This window comes from Homalodisca vitripennis, chromosome 7, assembly GCF_021130785.1.
Source record: "Homalodisca vitripennis isolate AUS2020 chromosome 7, UT_GWSS_2.1, whole genome shotgun sequence".
NCBI lineage: Eukaryota > Metazoa > Arthropoda > Insecta > Hemiptera > Cicadellidae > Homalodisca > Homalodisca vitripennis.
In genome coordinates this window covers 139,315,082-139,332,012 of record NC_060213.1, presented here as the reverse complement: position 1 = coordinate 139,332,012, position 16,931 = coordinate 139,315,082, and the positions used below count along the sequence as shown (strand labels likewise).

The window sequence follows — 16,931 nt, the reverse complement described above, 5'->3', positions numbered from 1 at the left end:
TAATATTTAAATCTTTTTCATTTTATAAAAATTTTTTATCAAGGGGTAGTTTTCAAGGGTTGTAAGGGGGTTAACAGTTTGATAATTATTATAGAGAATATAAAATATTACTTACTCTATACTTACATCTTTTTTTTGTCATACCAAAGTATTTTTTTGTGATTTTTTCAATTTAGGGGTTGTTTGCAAGGATTGTAAGATTTTCAAGGGGTTGAAAATGATTTTAATATGAGGTAAATGTTTTTAGAAAACACTTTACAATTTCACCACTTACTATTAGACATGTTTTCTAGCGATTAAAATGGCTCAATGTCAATTTTTCCATTAAGGGGTTGTTTACACCCCTTAAAAATAATAGGCGGAGTTCAGATCATTTTCACTTTTGAAGTTAAGGGTAAGATGAGCCTAATTACAAAATTTCATGCAAATCGGTTCCACAGTAAAAAAATTCGGAGGTAAGACCGTATTTTTTAGCTTCAATGACTGCACTAGTATAGGGCAGGAAGCATATAAATTGCACTTATTCCTATAAGGACTTTTGCACTGCTTCCGGAGTGACAGGCCATTCAAGATGGGTAAGGCTGGGGTAGGGGCCGCCTCCTATCGAGATCCACAAGGAGAATTAGATTAGGGCACTAATCTCAAATTCATGTCCCCCCGAAGAAGGGGAAGCCAGCTCTGAACCAGCCCTTCCAGACAAAGCAGGCAGGGGGTGGTGCACCATTGTTGAGGCTAGCAAGAACCTCTGAGGTTAGGGAACTAACCCCACCAACCCCAATAGTCATCTCCCGCAGTAGACTAGACCTATCGAATTGCCCTTGCACCCCAGAATCTCGACATTTGCGGTTAGTGATGTGCTGCGGTTAGGTTGTGGGATCGCCACCGAGGCCGGCCTCACTTGGTTCTCACCTTGCCCTCTTTGTGATACACATGCTTGATGGTTATTTGCAAGTCCAAAAATGAAATATAGCTTGAACCGTTTTATTATTATTGCCTCTAATGTTTTTGACAAGTCAAATTTCAAAATTTGCAACAGAGTTTTACAATCCTGAGTGCAAAGATACAAGCGAACACAGTGTTAACACACTAAAATTTAAGTGTTTAAGCTGTAAAAAGTCATTATTTATATATTAGGTCATGTTTAATTACATTTAAAATTACATCAGAATTGTCATTTTTAAGGGGAGATTTTAAAATATGACGAATATTATGGTGATAAATTGTGGAGGGAGGGAAATTTTGTCCCATTGTTGCCTAAAAACCTGTTTCTACTTTCTACCACAACATTGTTAAATCAGTTACTCATCCATAGTGTTTTTTTTTCAAGGTCAGAGATGGTCACAAAGGATATTAGTTGTGCCACGAGTCTGTCTCTAGACAACATCAACCAAAGGCTCCACTGGGTGGACCGCACACGTGGAGGTAGCTCCTCAGTATACTATGATGGACTTACACGTCACAACCTGCACGAACCTCGTATTCAGAGTCTGACTGTGTTCGAAGACAAAGAACTGTGGATTGCTGATCATGAACAGGCTTTGTTCATCAATAAAAGCAGTTGGATTACTCAAATACGTCTTGGATTTCAAGTTAGTTATAAAACATTTTCTTAGCTTTAGTTCGTATTTTAATTACCAAGTTACTAATGCAAGTGTATAATTAAGTAGGTAATGTACAGGGTGAGTCTGAAACTATCAAATAAACTTCTAAAATATATTCTAGATTAAAATTTATTATGTTCATTTTGGATTTAATAATATTACCTGCTTTGGATTTGACAGACATAGGAATACCTAATTAATTGTATATTATAGAGCTGAAAATAATAATTCCATGAAATAATTTTGTTTCAAAATATAATTAACAGTACTCTATTAGATTTATTACCCTTTTTAGTTTGAAAATTGTTTTATTACATTCGCTACTCTATTACATTAAAGTATAGAATTGAAGAAGTTACACATAGAGAGGCTTTTATCTTCAAATTCAGTTTTGTTCAAAAATAGTTCATCCATCTTATAACAAAAAAATATACAGTAGTCTATTAAAATTTATAGTTGAACATGTGCATATCTTGCAGCATACAATATTTTTTATTTTGAGAGAAAATCCCTTTCCCTAAAAAAAATTCTTTTACTCTTTTAGGAGTACACGTTTTCAGATTTTTCATGCCAAAAATACGACCAAACTTTTTTCTAAATTGTGATGATGGTTTGTAAGCAATATTGTGCCTTCAACACTAACAGCAATTCTCAATTAATTTGTTAAATAATTTTATTTGCATACGCTAGGAAGAATAAAAAAGTAAATACTGGTTTGTGTAGGGACAAATCTTTTTATCGACACAAAAACATATTTTTTGTAAATTTATGGTAGTACGCACAGTTATTTTCCTTTCCTAGAGAGCAGACAATAAACAAATAACTTGTAAGCCAATCCCTGTATCTATTCATTACATTTTAGTTAGGTTCAAAAATTTACTAAAAATTAAATACTATAAATTAGTTTATATGAGTAATCTGTACTTACAATATATTAAATTTAAAATACTCTTGCTTACAAACTTCACCAGGAGTGAATTACAACAAATGTAGATGAGTAAAATTAAAATAAAACCAAAAAAAAACTTATGTTGATATGTAAATTAGTGTTTTTTTTGCAGCCATAAGAGTTTATAAGTGATCGGAGAATATATTTATTCTTTCACAAGTTACATACACAAGCATGTATAGTCGTGCCTGATATCAGGCACTCACTTATGTGATTATCTTACGTGCCTAATATCAGATCTGTGGCACTTTGAGTGTTAATAGAGCTAATTTTGCCTCCAACGCAATCATAATTTCAGCTGTAGATCGTCTTAACTCATTATATATAAGGTTTACGTTGAATTTACTTGGAGATTTACTTTTGAAACGGAATTTCAAATGGAAACATGTTAACAGCCCCTTGGAGTGGTGGTGTTCAGTAGACGTGCACAACTGGGAGGACCGGACTACTGTCAGGATTCTGCTTGTTCTGGGATGTGTGTTCCAGGAATAGAGACTGGCTCCTGGTCCTGTTTGTGTCCCAAGGGAATGTTTCTAGATGAGGATAACATAACCTGCCTCTCCATCCAACAACAGGCACTAACAGGTATAACGCCACAATGATTGTTCTAATTATAACTCCTTGTTTGTTACCTAATGTATTGTAAAAGTAACAGAAAATGCTTCCTGCCTTATCTGAGAATTATGTTAGGACTAAAAATAAACGATTCTGTGTAAGAATATTTTAAGAAATTGAACATTTTAACTGTCCACGGACAATATATAATGGATACGATTACGTGTTCTAAATTTAAAAACTTAAATACTGATATGACCAACATGATTCTTTTGTATAATACAAGTGATAAAAATGATATTTTAATACCTCACCATAGGCTAAATTTTTTCACAAAAACCAATGTACACTGAATCAAAATTTCTTAAATCCACTTGCTATCAAACAAGAAACAGAACATAAAATTTTTTTTTAACTTGAAGCATACTTGATGGACAAGGCTTTTATATTCATTAGATGAAGATTTTTATGTGCAAATCAGGTAGATTTTTAACAATATCATTAGGCATAGGTATTTAAATTGCATTGTTATTCTTCTATACTTTGTTATAACTTTAATTAGAAACATAGTAGATGTCAGAGAGATTGAAGGAAACAGTTTGCTCCTTCAAAGAGGAATCTTGGAGTAATTGGAAAAATTTTAATTTTATACAACCAGTAATGATCACACAATTTTCCAATGTTAATTTTTATTTTGTGCAATGAGGTAATTCCACAAATAAAAATGTACATATTTAAACATAATAAATATTAAAATAACATTCAGTAAACGATTTGGAAATATGGTTAGCCAGTATAAAATTTTCGTAGAGTTACACTTAAATTGTCTTATAAATTTAGATGAGAATAGAATCAAATTGTTAATGAGTTTTTCTTAATTATTTACATGTTTTACGTGATTTTTGTTAATGTAAAACGTTTCCCAAGTTCACGTTTCTCTTATTGCATCGTCTGGTATCTCACGCTGTCTCTCACAGTTGTCTGAGACTGAGTCAGATACCAGACGCTGCAATAAAAGGAAGGTGAATTGGAGCTGAACTCAAAATTCAATTGAATCAACCCTAGTAAACTTTTTGCTATAGAAAAAAGAAATACACTATTTATTATATTATTATATTTTTAATTTTATTTATCAAGAACCAAAATACCATACCATAAAATTCCATAAAGAGGAACATTTATACTACTGTCTGTTTAATTGATTATATAACAGATAATTATTGCAGGGGCTATGCCTAATAAATACCCCTGTGGAGCTTGTGCCACCAGTGTAAGATACAAAGCACTCCTCTGTACAGGCCCCTGTAATAAATGGTTCCACTCAAAATGCCTTAATGTGGCAGACAAGATGTTTAAACAACTGAAAATTGAGGAAATAGAGAAATGGAAAATGCCCCACCTGTACAGCCACCCCACAAAGCCAGAGTATGCAACATGTTGAAGAAAAAAATTAAAAAATCTACAAAATCAACAAGAACCAGATCTTGAAACCTCTCTCACTCTGGCTGCTGAAGTAGGGAATGCCCTATGGTGGAAAATGAGAAAACTTAAACAAAGCCTGGAACAGATAAAATTGGGAAAACCTAAAACTAACTACAGAAATTAAACCCAAATAAAAAATACTAGCAATGTGTACTATGAAGCTCAAATTGAAAAATTGGAAGAAGAGAAGGAAACTATACTGCAACGAAAACCTGAGTCTTCTTGAAACCGTGAACGAAACTGACCGACAACTGGAAAAAGAGTTTAAACTGCGAGAAGAACTAACAAGGACTTTTGAAGAATCATGACAAGAAAAATGGAGAAATAATTCATAAATATGAAGAAAAAATAAAGCATCTGCAAGAGGAAATGACACAACTTAAGACAAACAAGTATATGGTAACAGATAAATTAGACAGCCAAAAAAAATGTCAAGAACACAGAAACGCAAACTTATAACTCAGAGTCACCGGCTGACTCGGCCCAAAATGCACTGCAATTGGCCTCAAATAAATTCTTACTGACAGAACTAGCCAAACTGAAATCAGGACAAGACAATATAGAAAATATCATACAGCTATCAAACTCCACTGTAATTTGGGACATAGCCCAAATAAAAATAAGGCAAGGTCAAATAGAAAGCTTGATTAAAGACATGAAAGATCAAGCTCATCCCTCTGATACCCCCAAACCAAAAATGAAAAAGCTTTAATAATCTGTCTTAAAACCCTATACTGCCTCCTCTTTAACACACCTGAAAACAAAACCACAGACAGGTTTAAACATGGGAAAAACTACTTCAGCATCTCATTGCAGGCACGAAAAATACAGAGAGGAATGCGAAATAACAGATAGTCAATCCACAGCAACAGAGAGAGCAATCACTCCTGCTTGAAACCAGACCTACACTACATAAAAATTAGTTTAAAGTCACAATATCTCCCCCAATCACAGCAGTCAGGCGAGACCCCTCCTGAATCATTACAAACAGTTCTATGACAGAAGCATTAAACAAGTACTAAGTGAATCATCCCTATCTAAAAATCTAAATATCCCTAGAACCAGACTTCACCCAAATAAACCCTTAAAAGAGGTTTATCAAAGGGATGTGAAACTCTCAACTGAAAAAAATTACAGATGCAGCCAACTTCTTTTTTTAGTGCCAACAACCAAGCGACTAGCAACAACATAGCCAAAACCTAAGAAAAATGCCCTTGCCGCAAACCAGCCAAGTTCACAATTTTCCACCAAAATATTTAATGGCCCTCGGGAGTAAAATTGACAGACTAAACCACGAACTCAAACTCGCCAACCCAACCATGGTTGTACTCACAGAGCATGGTCTTTTCTAAGGACAAACTAATAAACACCCGGCTTGATAATTACGAGTATGTAGGGGGGTTCTCAAGACTTGAACATAGGAAAGGTGGAGTTGCAATTTATGCCAAAAAAACTTAGGCAACGAAATTTCCTGTATTGACATCACAGGGAAACAAATAGAACTTGTCTGTGAAACGCAGCTAATAAAAATCAAAATAAAAACTCTGAATATACATCCTGGGTATATATAGGCCTCCGGCTCCTCACCATTATCTCGAAAAGGCCCTTGATAACTTGTATAACATACTTGACGACATCCCTACCTGGAAAAATCCAATTATCATAACTGGAGACATAAATGTGGACTGCCTGGCTGACGGAGATGACAATAAACTTCTGAATGAAGTTCTTATGAGTCATGGTATCATCAGGATCCCTCTACCACCAACAAGGGATCACTGCTTATTCAGCAACATCAATAGACATAATTGCAACAAACCTGATGCTATCAGAAGTTGAAACTGCAGTGCTTCACACAAGCCTATCAGACCACACCGGTCAGATATGCAAAATAAACCTGGAACTTGATAAGGCTGTAATGCCAAGAACATCTCGAAGGTTTTTTCAATGCACGTAACCTGGAAAACCTCAAAAATATTCTAGTGCGTGAAACTTGGGAAACTGTCTTAAATACACGAGATGCAGACCAGGGCATACACAGAATTCAACAAGATTATGAGAGAAGCATTGGACATAGCATGTCCCCACCGTACAGTCAAGATCTAAAAAAAAAAAAGTCAAACACAAACCAAGAACAGGAACGTGAACTGATGAGACTGAAAGGAGCATATACTGCAGCTCTTAATAAATCAATCTTGATGAGCACTGAGGAAAATAAAAAACAAGCCAATGAAAGAAAAAAAGAATATGATCTCCGACTGAAATATTTTAAAAAGGAAGCAGCAATACACTACATTGCAAATGCAGAGAACCAGACCAGAGCAGTCTGGCAAGTAATAAATAATAACCGTTTCAGCAACAAATCTCAAAAAAATTATATAACATCCATTAACACAGAAGGACTTAACAATAACAGACCCTCAACAAATAGCTGAATACATGAATCACTTCTTTGCTAATACTGCAGAACAAGCTCTGTCAAACTCCCAGCAGGCACTTTTAAAAAAAACTGCCAACAATCCATGAGAGTGAATTCAGGTCTTTTGAAGAGGGCTTTAGACCAACAAGTAGAATAGAAGTACACAAAACAATAACATACTTGAAATCAAAACTGTCTTCTGGAACAGATGAGCTCCCATCAACAGTCTTCAAACATTGCAAAAATGAAGTGGCTAACTCCTATAGCTGATGTAATAAACAAATCTTTCCAACAAGGCGTCTTCCCCTCTCTCCTAAAAACTCGTTAATTTATTATCCAAAGTACAAGAAAGGACCCACTTCCCTGGCCAGCAACTACAGACCTATATCTCTCATCTGCACCCTATCAAAAATTTTTGAGAAAATAGTACTCACAAGATTACTTACTCATCTAGAAAACAACAATCTTTTAACCAGCCGGCAAACATGGGTTTAGAAAAGGCAAGTCCACCACCACAGCCATAACTGAACTAGTCGAGACTATCATTGATGCAGCTGAAGAGGGCGGGCCACAACAACAGGAATCTTACTTGATTTTAGTAAAGCTTTTGATAGCCTGAGCCACAAACACCTTCTAGATAAACTACACACACTAGGAATAAGAGATGCAGCGCATCAGTGGCTCCAGAGCTATCTCAGCGGAAGGACACAAATGACTGAAATAACTCAAGTGGTCAACAAGACATCTCATAAATTTAGATCCACACAAACACAGATAACGAGAGGAGTTCCGCAGGGGTCTGTGCTTGGCCCTGTACTATTTATTTTATACACAAATGACATCATTTCGACGCTAAAGGACCACTGTGAAGTATTCCTCTATGCTGATGACACTGCCCTCATGGTTTCTCACACAAGAATGTTAAAGATCTGGAAATTAATGCCTACATTGCTGCAAGTATAGTAAAACAGTACAGTCAGGAAAATGATTCTTGTACTGAATGAAGAAAAAAAACGCAACAGCTTTTTTTTTGGCCCACAAAGAAGGAGTGCTCTCGAGCTACCCAATGTCTCAACATCTAATGAGGCCAAATACCTTGGGATAACCCTAGACAGTGATCTCAATTGGATAGCTCATGTAGACCAATTGTGCAAAAAACTTAGCACTGCCCTATACATCATTAAGCGACTCAAACACATCAGCGACACAGAAACCTCAAGAACAGCTTACTTTGCGCTATTTTGAGTCGTTAATGCGCTATGGACTGACTATATGGGGGTTTTCATCTCAAAGAAATCTACAAAGGGTACTGCTCTTGCAAAAAAAGGCCATCAGAATAATAGCTGAATTGGGCTTTCGAGATTCCTGCAGAGGGGTGTTTAAGAGACTGAAGCTGCAGACAGCGGCCAACCTGTATATCAGCGAAGTAATAATATATGCAGTTCACAAAGGACTTGACCAATTCTTGGGAGACCCATTCCTATAATACCAGGAACAGAGTTAAACTATAGACTCCCTGCACAACCACCTGACTGCCTATGAAAAATAAGCCTTCCTATATCGGGGCAAGGCTATTCAACATCCTTCCATCAAAGCTGAAATCACAAAGAAGCAACAAGAATTTTAAAGGAGCTCTTCTTGAGTGGCTAATGGAGAGGGAGTTCTACTCTGTTGGAGAATGCCTGCAGATGGGGAGACCTTCTCATTGAATGACCATGTACCTCAAGCTAAAAACTCTTGACGCCATGACTGTACTCTATGTCCATGTCAATAAAGATAATTTTTGTCTTTTGTCTTTGTCTTCCTACCATAGTTACGTTATGTGTTTCCCAAGTATTCAAGTGTGTTGTATCTGTAACTTCTTTTAATAATCGTAAATTTGTATTGGAGATAATATGTCCAAATTCAATGTCAGTGTGTTGCAATAGCAGGCTCAGTCTGACTTCCAAAATGCTCTGTATCACGGGACAGATACGTTTGAGATGTTTGTATGATGCTTTCCAAATGGTAGCAAGTATTCCTTTTCTCATATTCCAATATTGTTTTGTACACTGTAGGCTTTCCACATAGTGGTGATGCTATGCAAGTCATTGCCTACGACTCAAGCAGTGTGACCTTGGACTACGATACTATCCGCAGAGCTGAAAACTACATCATCACTCTCGAAGCTGTCTCCAGCTATCAGTCAAGAGACTTGGAGTCAGAACGAATGAAAATCTCCACAAACACCTTCCCTGTCACAGTATGTTACTTACTAATTTTACTTCTGTAGTAACTTTTCAGTCTTAACCACTGTATACCTCCAAATTTATTTTCTCACGCTTCAGTATTATTTTGTTTAGGAATTTTAGTTACCGTTATTACTATTTTATTATATTACGTTTTAAACAATTTTATTCAAACATTAATTTAAATTATTAAGTAAAAAAGGTTTTGCAATTTTTTTCTTGAAAAACCTATAAAAATATGGAATAAACTAAAGAGCGTCTAGATGCGTATTGACTATACCTTTAAAATGAATAATTTCCTATAATTATGCAACTAAAAATATGGTATTAAAAACGAACAAGGCTTAACGTAGTTATCGTGGAGCTACAATCAAGATGGCCCCTAGTACAGCCGGTTTTAAACACACAACAAACACAATCAGGTCCTTAAGTATTATTTCCTAGTTGTATAACTTTTGGTAATAAAAACTACGATGACTACACACCTAAACTACTGCAAGGTTAGTTGTAGTTGTATCTTGTTATGATTGATCCAAAAGTTTGTTGGGTTATGAAAATGATCAAATTAGTTCAAACAAAACAATGAGCCTCACTTAAAAAACATTTCATACATAATTCAGTCCTCCATCCAAATTACTACATTCTTATATGATCAATAGACAATGTATCTTTATTTGTACATTCTTTGATAATTACAATGGCGTCAAAATGTTATGGAATTGAGTCAAGAAAAGTACAGGTCAAATTCACCAAGATATTCAAGCCTCCAAATCCCATTGAGTTCTCCAGGTTTTGAATTCATCAATGGTGTAGAACAGATGCTTCACCAACCACTTCTTCAGTTCCCTCTTAAAAGTGATGCTCTCTTCCTGTAGTTTGATTTCTTCAGACAGGATGTTGAACAGCTTAGCTCCCATGTAAGATGGCTTTTCCGAGTACAGTGCCATTCTGTGTGCTGGTAAATTGAAGTTTTCAGCCCAGCATGTGTTATATGTATGCAGGTCCCTACCCCTAGCCAAGTTGTTACAATGTACATACATTATCACGTGTAATATATAGGGAGACACTACAGTGATAATATTGAGCTCAATAAAGGTTCTTCGACAAGTATCTCTGGGCTGTAACCCTGCCAGAACTCAGATACACTGTTTCTGAAGAACAAGTGGTCTCTGTATATTTGCCATGCTTGAATTGCCCCATACTGAAAAAAATAGCTAAGATGAAAGTAAAAAATAGTGTAATAAGCAGTTGTTGCTGTATTTTTATCAGTTAATTATTTTGACAGTATAGAGTCCTGTGGCAAGCTTCTTACAGAGGTTGTCAAATTGTGTGGTCCATTTAAGGTCTTCGTCAATTGTAACATGCAGGTACTTACCTTCATCCACAGTTTAAAGGTATGGTAGCAATCCCACCTCTTCTTTTTTGCGTCCCAAGACGAGCTGCTTGGATTTGGCCTCGTTTACCAGAAGATTTTTGCTGTGGCAGTACTGAACAGCCATCACTGTTGCAATATGACTTGAATCTTCCAGGGTATTAGGTGATCATTTGCATAATAATTTTATAGTCATAATCTGTCGGATGTGTGCTATTATACAATTTTAAATGATAAACAATACTTTGTTGTAGATCAATGGGCTGCAGCCAGCGACTACCTACTCGGTGGTAGTGGAATCTCACCCTACCTACATCGGTGTGTGGCGGATTGTAGTTAGCACCTGTCCTCCACCGCTACAAGTTACAAGGCTACCTCAAGTCTACAAGCCCCCGAAGGTACCAGTCAGGTGGTTGGAGGACACACAACACGTCTACGATATCACGTACACTTGGGAGCCACTTGTCAGGTAGCAACCACAACTTACATTTCAGTTTTTTTTTAATATTTGATGAACATGGAGTAATAATTTGTGATTCAGTAGAGGAAGACTAGTTTGCTGCAGCAAAATGGGGAAATTATGTACTACCCGATATGCGCACAAATATTAACTCACGATTTTCATTCAGTTATTACTACTTCTGTTCAATATACAAAAAATGTTACCTAACTGAATAATATTACATTCTTTCGGTTAAGTAATTGACAAGAGCGTAGCCAGGAAAAAAAAGTGGGGGGGTCCTGAGAACTGATATTTTTCCTAGTGGACAGAGAGTAAGGCCCCATTTTGTTCCTTAAAAAGTTCTTCACCTGTATTATTGTTGAGAACGATCTTTTAGCAGTACATGTCAGTGAATAGCGAATCATTTAAATAATAATAATCGTTTACTAAAGAAAGTCATTGAAGATTTGGGGGGTCTGGATCCCTTGGACTCCCTTGCTGACTACGTCTTTGGCAATTGACAGGACTGTCTAAACAGTGGTCTGCATTTCTGGCAAGTAAAAGTAAATCATTTTCTAACTAGTAATAATGTAAAAATACTAGTACTTACTAGTAATAGTATGTGGTCACCAAATGAACCAGAGTACCTGTATGACCTTGACTTGCACACAGGTCTGGCTGTCTGTGTCTATGCAACACAACTGTCGACATTAGTCGAACACATAGAGCCTTACAGCAGGATTTATGGTAGCACGGAGTGGCACAGCGTGTGCATGTTTAATCCTCACAGTAAAAACACAAATACAAATTTTTTGAACAGTATTACAAAAAATTATACATTTCACAAAGTAAAATATATAAATCGACACATACACATTTGTGGTAATGTCAAAGCATTGTTTAATGCCATGGATCACATTCATGTAAACCAACTTTCCTAGTGATATTTGACCAGTCCTAGCAGCTAATACATCCATTCAACATGAGAACAACAAAATCAATGAAGAATTATGTTAAATTGTTCTCTATGATGCAGTAATAAACATATCAACAAATCACAACACTCTGATTTCTCTGACACTCTCTGGCCTGTTGACCCACATTTCCAAGTCAAACTGAAGTGTCAGAAAAGATACTACACTCCATCTAGAACAGTCTTGAAGAGTTTCAAGGGTTAGCCACAAGAATTCAGCATGTAACCCGCAAAACAAGAGTGTGTAACTGTTTGGACAGTGGTGTGCAGTGAACGAGTTAACTGTCGCATGTTCAGTGCCCCATTTTATGTAGATCACCGTTATATAAATAATTTTGATGATGAATAGGATGTTGAAGAACAGAAATCAACCCAATGTTGTTGTCGTATCAAGATGAATTATCATATAATTAAATAAATTTGTAAATATGTTATGTTCACTTAAGATGAGAAGATGAGGAAACTCCTCATTTCACTCAGTCCTTTTACTTTGACAGATTTTTAATTTTGAGTTCGAAAAAATAAGACACAGTCAGGAGAATAAAACTGTAAAGTTTAACTGGAGAACCAGCTATTTTGAGGGGAAAAGCCGCACAGGGTTCGTTCTCTATCAGACGTTCTTGCAACAAGGGTGTGCAACCCCTGCCAGCTTTGACTGGAGAGGCTGGTTCAGAGCTGGCCTCCTCTTCTTCCGGGGGGACATGACTTTGAGATTAGTGCCTTAATTCTTCCCCATGGATCTCGATAGGAGGCGGCTCCAACCCCCTAACCTTACCCATCCCAAATATCCTGTCACTCTGAAAGCAGCACTAAGGTTCTTATAGGACTAAGTGCAATTTATAAGCTTCTTGTCCTAAGAGAACAAAAAAAAAAAAAAAAAAAAAAAAAAAAAAAAAAAAAAAAAAAAATGACAGCCACATTACTGCTGCCAATTTAGTTTGTGAACTCTGATCCACAATTGTTATGGGTAAAAATATTTATATTCTCTTAACACACAATTCATTATCTTAAATTGACTATTAATCAGTTAATTTTTAGTGATTTAACTAAAAATAAAAATTAGAATAGTTTATTCTATTGAATCCTAACAACCAAACTTAAGATTTGTTTTCCAGACAGTTCTATCTACTGATGTTCCTCCAGACGCATGTGGTAGAGATGGATGAAGTACATCTCAACATCAGACCTAGAGTTCTGGTTAACAGGATACAAGAGAGTCTGGCTGACCTGAATGTAACTGATAAGTTCTTTGTTATCCATCATTACGAAAATAAGGTAGGTTATAAGCAATTGTTTATGATATTAGGAGTCAAATGTAATTATATAATATAGTGATCGAATATCATATAAAAATAGCTGTTAAATGTCTATTTTACTTTTTTAACACTTTTAGTCTAAATTTATACTGTAGACATTGATAAAAACGTATGGAGAAACAGTTCAAAATAACATTGCACTCTCATTGCTGAAAATAAAAGTTAATCCTTTTAGTGATCCTGAAAAATTACTGGTCTATTCTAAACAATTTCACTCAACCCAATGCAGGTTATGCATAGACCAACAAGTTATTATAAGGAGCTGCTTATCTGTTATGATTAAATTAATTTTTATGTTAGGTTATTTTAAAATAAACCATTTACATTATTTAGAAACACACATATCTTGATACAACTTTAACAATAATGTTGAATATTCAATTCTCTAAAATATCTATATACACAATATCATTATCATTACATAGGTATTTCAACAGTGGTCTTTGCGATTGGACTGTTTCAGGAGATTTTTGACAGAGACACAGAGATGTACTTGTACAACACTCCATATGATATTGAATTCTTCCTAGCAATGGTACAAGTCTCGCAATACAGCGAGGCTTTTAGTGTCGACATCGTCCTCTCAGAGAAAACTTTGATTTCGTCTAGTTCATGGAAATGAGGGTAACAACTAGAGTGTGTTAAATGAAAACAGAAAAGGAAGATTTATAAACTACAGGCATAGTTAAAAAAAGTCAAGTTGTCAGAAAGAACACTGACTTCTTTAGCGTTTGTTGAGTCAACAATTCTAGTGTGATTGACTATGGAGTAATGCAAGGCAGCATCCTTGGACCAATCTTATTTTTAATTTATATTAACAATAATTCCAAATCTAATTGAAACAAAAAATTTCTGTCTTTGCTGATAATATATTAGTTTTTCTTCAAGAACATAAATGTAAGTACGTGCATAAAAGGCCTATTTGTGTAAAACAATAGATAGCTACAACTTTGTATTACACGTTTCCAAGTGAAACTTATTAAAACACCTTAGGGATAGTACATATTATCGATTATTAAAGGATTCAAAATTAAATAATCTGATATAATATATTCAAAACTGTGCTTGTAAGGGCATAGTTAAAAGCACATTAAGGGACAATCTTTGATAACCACTGGAAATGTGGATATTGGTTATTAGAAAATATACATTCACCTATACAACATTGTGACTGATATAATAGGTGGAATCATTATTTAGTCTTGTTATTGCTTGAGAGGAAGCTATCAAATCGTTACTGAAGTCCCTTAAAAATGTTTAAATAAATTTAGAAAGTTGGATTAAACAAATCAACAAGTTTTCCAATAATGCACTTGTTTACAATTCACTTGTCTTTTCCATCCGCATACATTTCATAAAACATATTTAATTTATATTTATACAAATTTTAAGCTACCACCCACAATGAGTAGGTACCCAAAACGCTAGATATGTTCAGAGTACAACGGTTTACATAAAAAAGTCCATATTGACAACCAATTCCTTATTGTTAAAATGTTGTACTGAAATTTACAAGAAACATATGTATTATATATTATTTTTGATCTGCCTTCTTTATCATTTTAAACGTTTTGTGTCATTATTTTATTTCGGCTTGGGTTTGACGAGATCAAGGCTCTTGTAGTTGCAGAATATAAGAGAATCTGAGCAAGGTCTCCTCCCCCCCTCCACCACCACACTCAGTATTCGTACTGTAACCATCTTTCTTTGAATCAAAGTTGCTGTTGTGAGAAAAATGAATTGTGCAATCTGCCTTGCATTATTTTATTGCCATTAGGTCCATTTGAAAATGTATATCTATTAGTCTTTATTAATTTATTTCTCATCTTCATTGTATTTAAAACAATGTAGTCTGTACTTTATTTTCCAGTAGACATGTTCAGTCATAGAAATGAAAAATCTCAGTATTTCTGTCAGTTTATCTCAAGCCTACACAAAGGCAGCCTGCCCTTAAGAAGTAAGATTATTTCCACACATTAATGTTTAATTCAAAAATATTTTTAGGTACTATAATATTGTTGTAAAATAATTACTGTGTATCAAATCATATCCTAAGATTTGTATTAAGATATTTTGTATATGTATGTGTAAATATATTTATGTGTGTGTATGTATGTGTATACATATATATATATATACATACAAATGTAGAGTTTATGTATTTTAACTTTTAAGGAATATTTATTAAATTTGTAAATAATGTACAAGACAAGGTGTTTCATTTAATTATATTTCAACCCATGTATTCTTCAAATAGAAAACGTTTTAAAACTACAGCTTTTACTAGTACTTTAAAGTAATAAAATATAATAAAGCAATTTGGTTACGTTCTGTTGGTTATACAACATTAAGTCTAATGGTCAAGTGTGTTTTCTTGTTGTTTAAATGATTAAGACATTGCTTAACATTTTTATAGGTACTACTAAATGTAAATAATACAATACTTTTCCAAATTATTTATTATTTTTCGAAAGACCTCGTCCAAAAAATAAATAATTTGAAAAAGTATTGTATTAAGTAGTATTTCTAAGTTTTTCCAATTGCTCCAAGAGTCTTTAACTTTTATAGGTGTTATTATTACAGTTAACCAGTGATAACACATATTAAGAATATTAAAGTATTAAATTTATATTTCCACTCAACATTAAATATTGTTATTGAAAAAGTACAGCTGAAAGTAGGGAAACCAATAGGCTATAGACAGCCAAGTGCAAATAGGTTCAGCTGGTTTATATGTTTGAGAATAAATTATTTATTGTTTATGTTTAATTCATTTCATTTCATTAATTAGGTTGTATAAACTTCAAAAACACGTAAACAAGTAAAATATCACTAATCATAATTAAAGTCATACAACGCAAATTAACAGTTTGTAAAGAACTTATGTAAACATATAAAAATTGGAAACAGTTTTTTCCCCCTTGGGGCGGCCTACTGCCATGCACTTAAGCCTCAAGGGCTTTTTGCGCACCCCGGAAACACACCATGAGGCCCACTAGTCTACAACTTCAGCAGTTCCACAAACCGCCGAAAACAACCTATCAGGTCCTCCTGGGAAAATTCACCACCCCTGTCCAAACTACCAAAGATGGCATACCGCTCTCTTGCTATTGCAGGGCAATCAAAGAGCAGGTGTTCAGCAGTCTCCTCCTGTTCATTACACCTTCTACAGAGCGGATCCTCCTGAAGGATGCCGACTCTGTGAAGATGCTTCCTCAGGTGACCATGCCCCGTAATGATACCAATAACCTTGGAAGACATTGATCTGTTTAATGAGAGAAGGTGACTGTAATACCATTCCCAAACCCGGATGCAACCTCCACCTTCTCTCATGCTCCGCGCGAATCCATTTCGAGATAACCCTAGAGGATTCACACCTTGGAACACCGCAGAACGGTTGAGGGCCCGTCATAATTGTTGCTGAGCCCTGGTTGGCCAGGGTGTCAGCTCTTTCGTTCCCAAGAATCCCCTCATGACCAGGAACCCAACAAACGGTTACATTGTTGATTCTGGCAAGGGAGGAAACGGCCTGATAGCAATCCCAAACCAGTTTGGATTTGATCACGCAAGAATCCAGCGCCATCAGCGCTGCCT

At 35.2% G+C, this 16,931-nt stretch overlaps 1 protein-coding gene across 1 annotated transcript in view; it reads left to right on the top strand.

The window, feature by feature from the left end:
- LOC124366415 (low-density lipoprotein receptor-related protein 4-like) overlaps nt 1-15,457 on the top strand; it is a 37,873-nt gene extending 22,416 nt beyond the window's left edge. The window contains exons 10-15 of the mRNA XM_046822956.1: nt 1,328-1,589; nt 2,946-3,135; nt 9,064-9,248; nt 10,861-11,075; nt 13,137-13,296; nt 13,801-15,457. Coding sequence (XP_046678912.1) covers nt 1,328-1,589; nt 2,946-3,135; nt 9,064-9,248; nt 10,861-11,075; nt 13,137-13,296; nt 13,801-13,959 — 1,171 coding nt within the window. The 3' untranslated portion in view covers nt 13,960-15,457. The remainder of the gene's footprint in view (nt 1-1,327; nt 1,590-2,945; nt 3,136-9,063; nt 9,249-10,860; nt 11,076-13,136; nt 13,297-13,800) is intronic.
- The last annotated feature ends 1,474 nt before the right edge of the window (nt 15,458-16,931 follow it).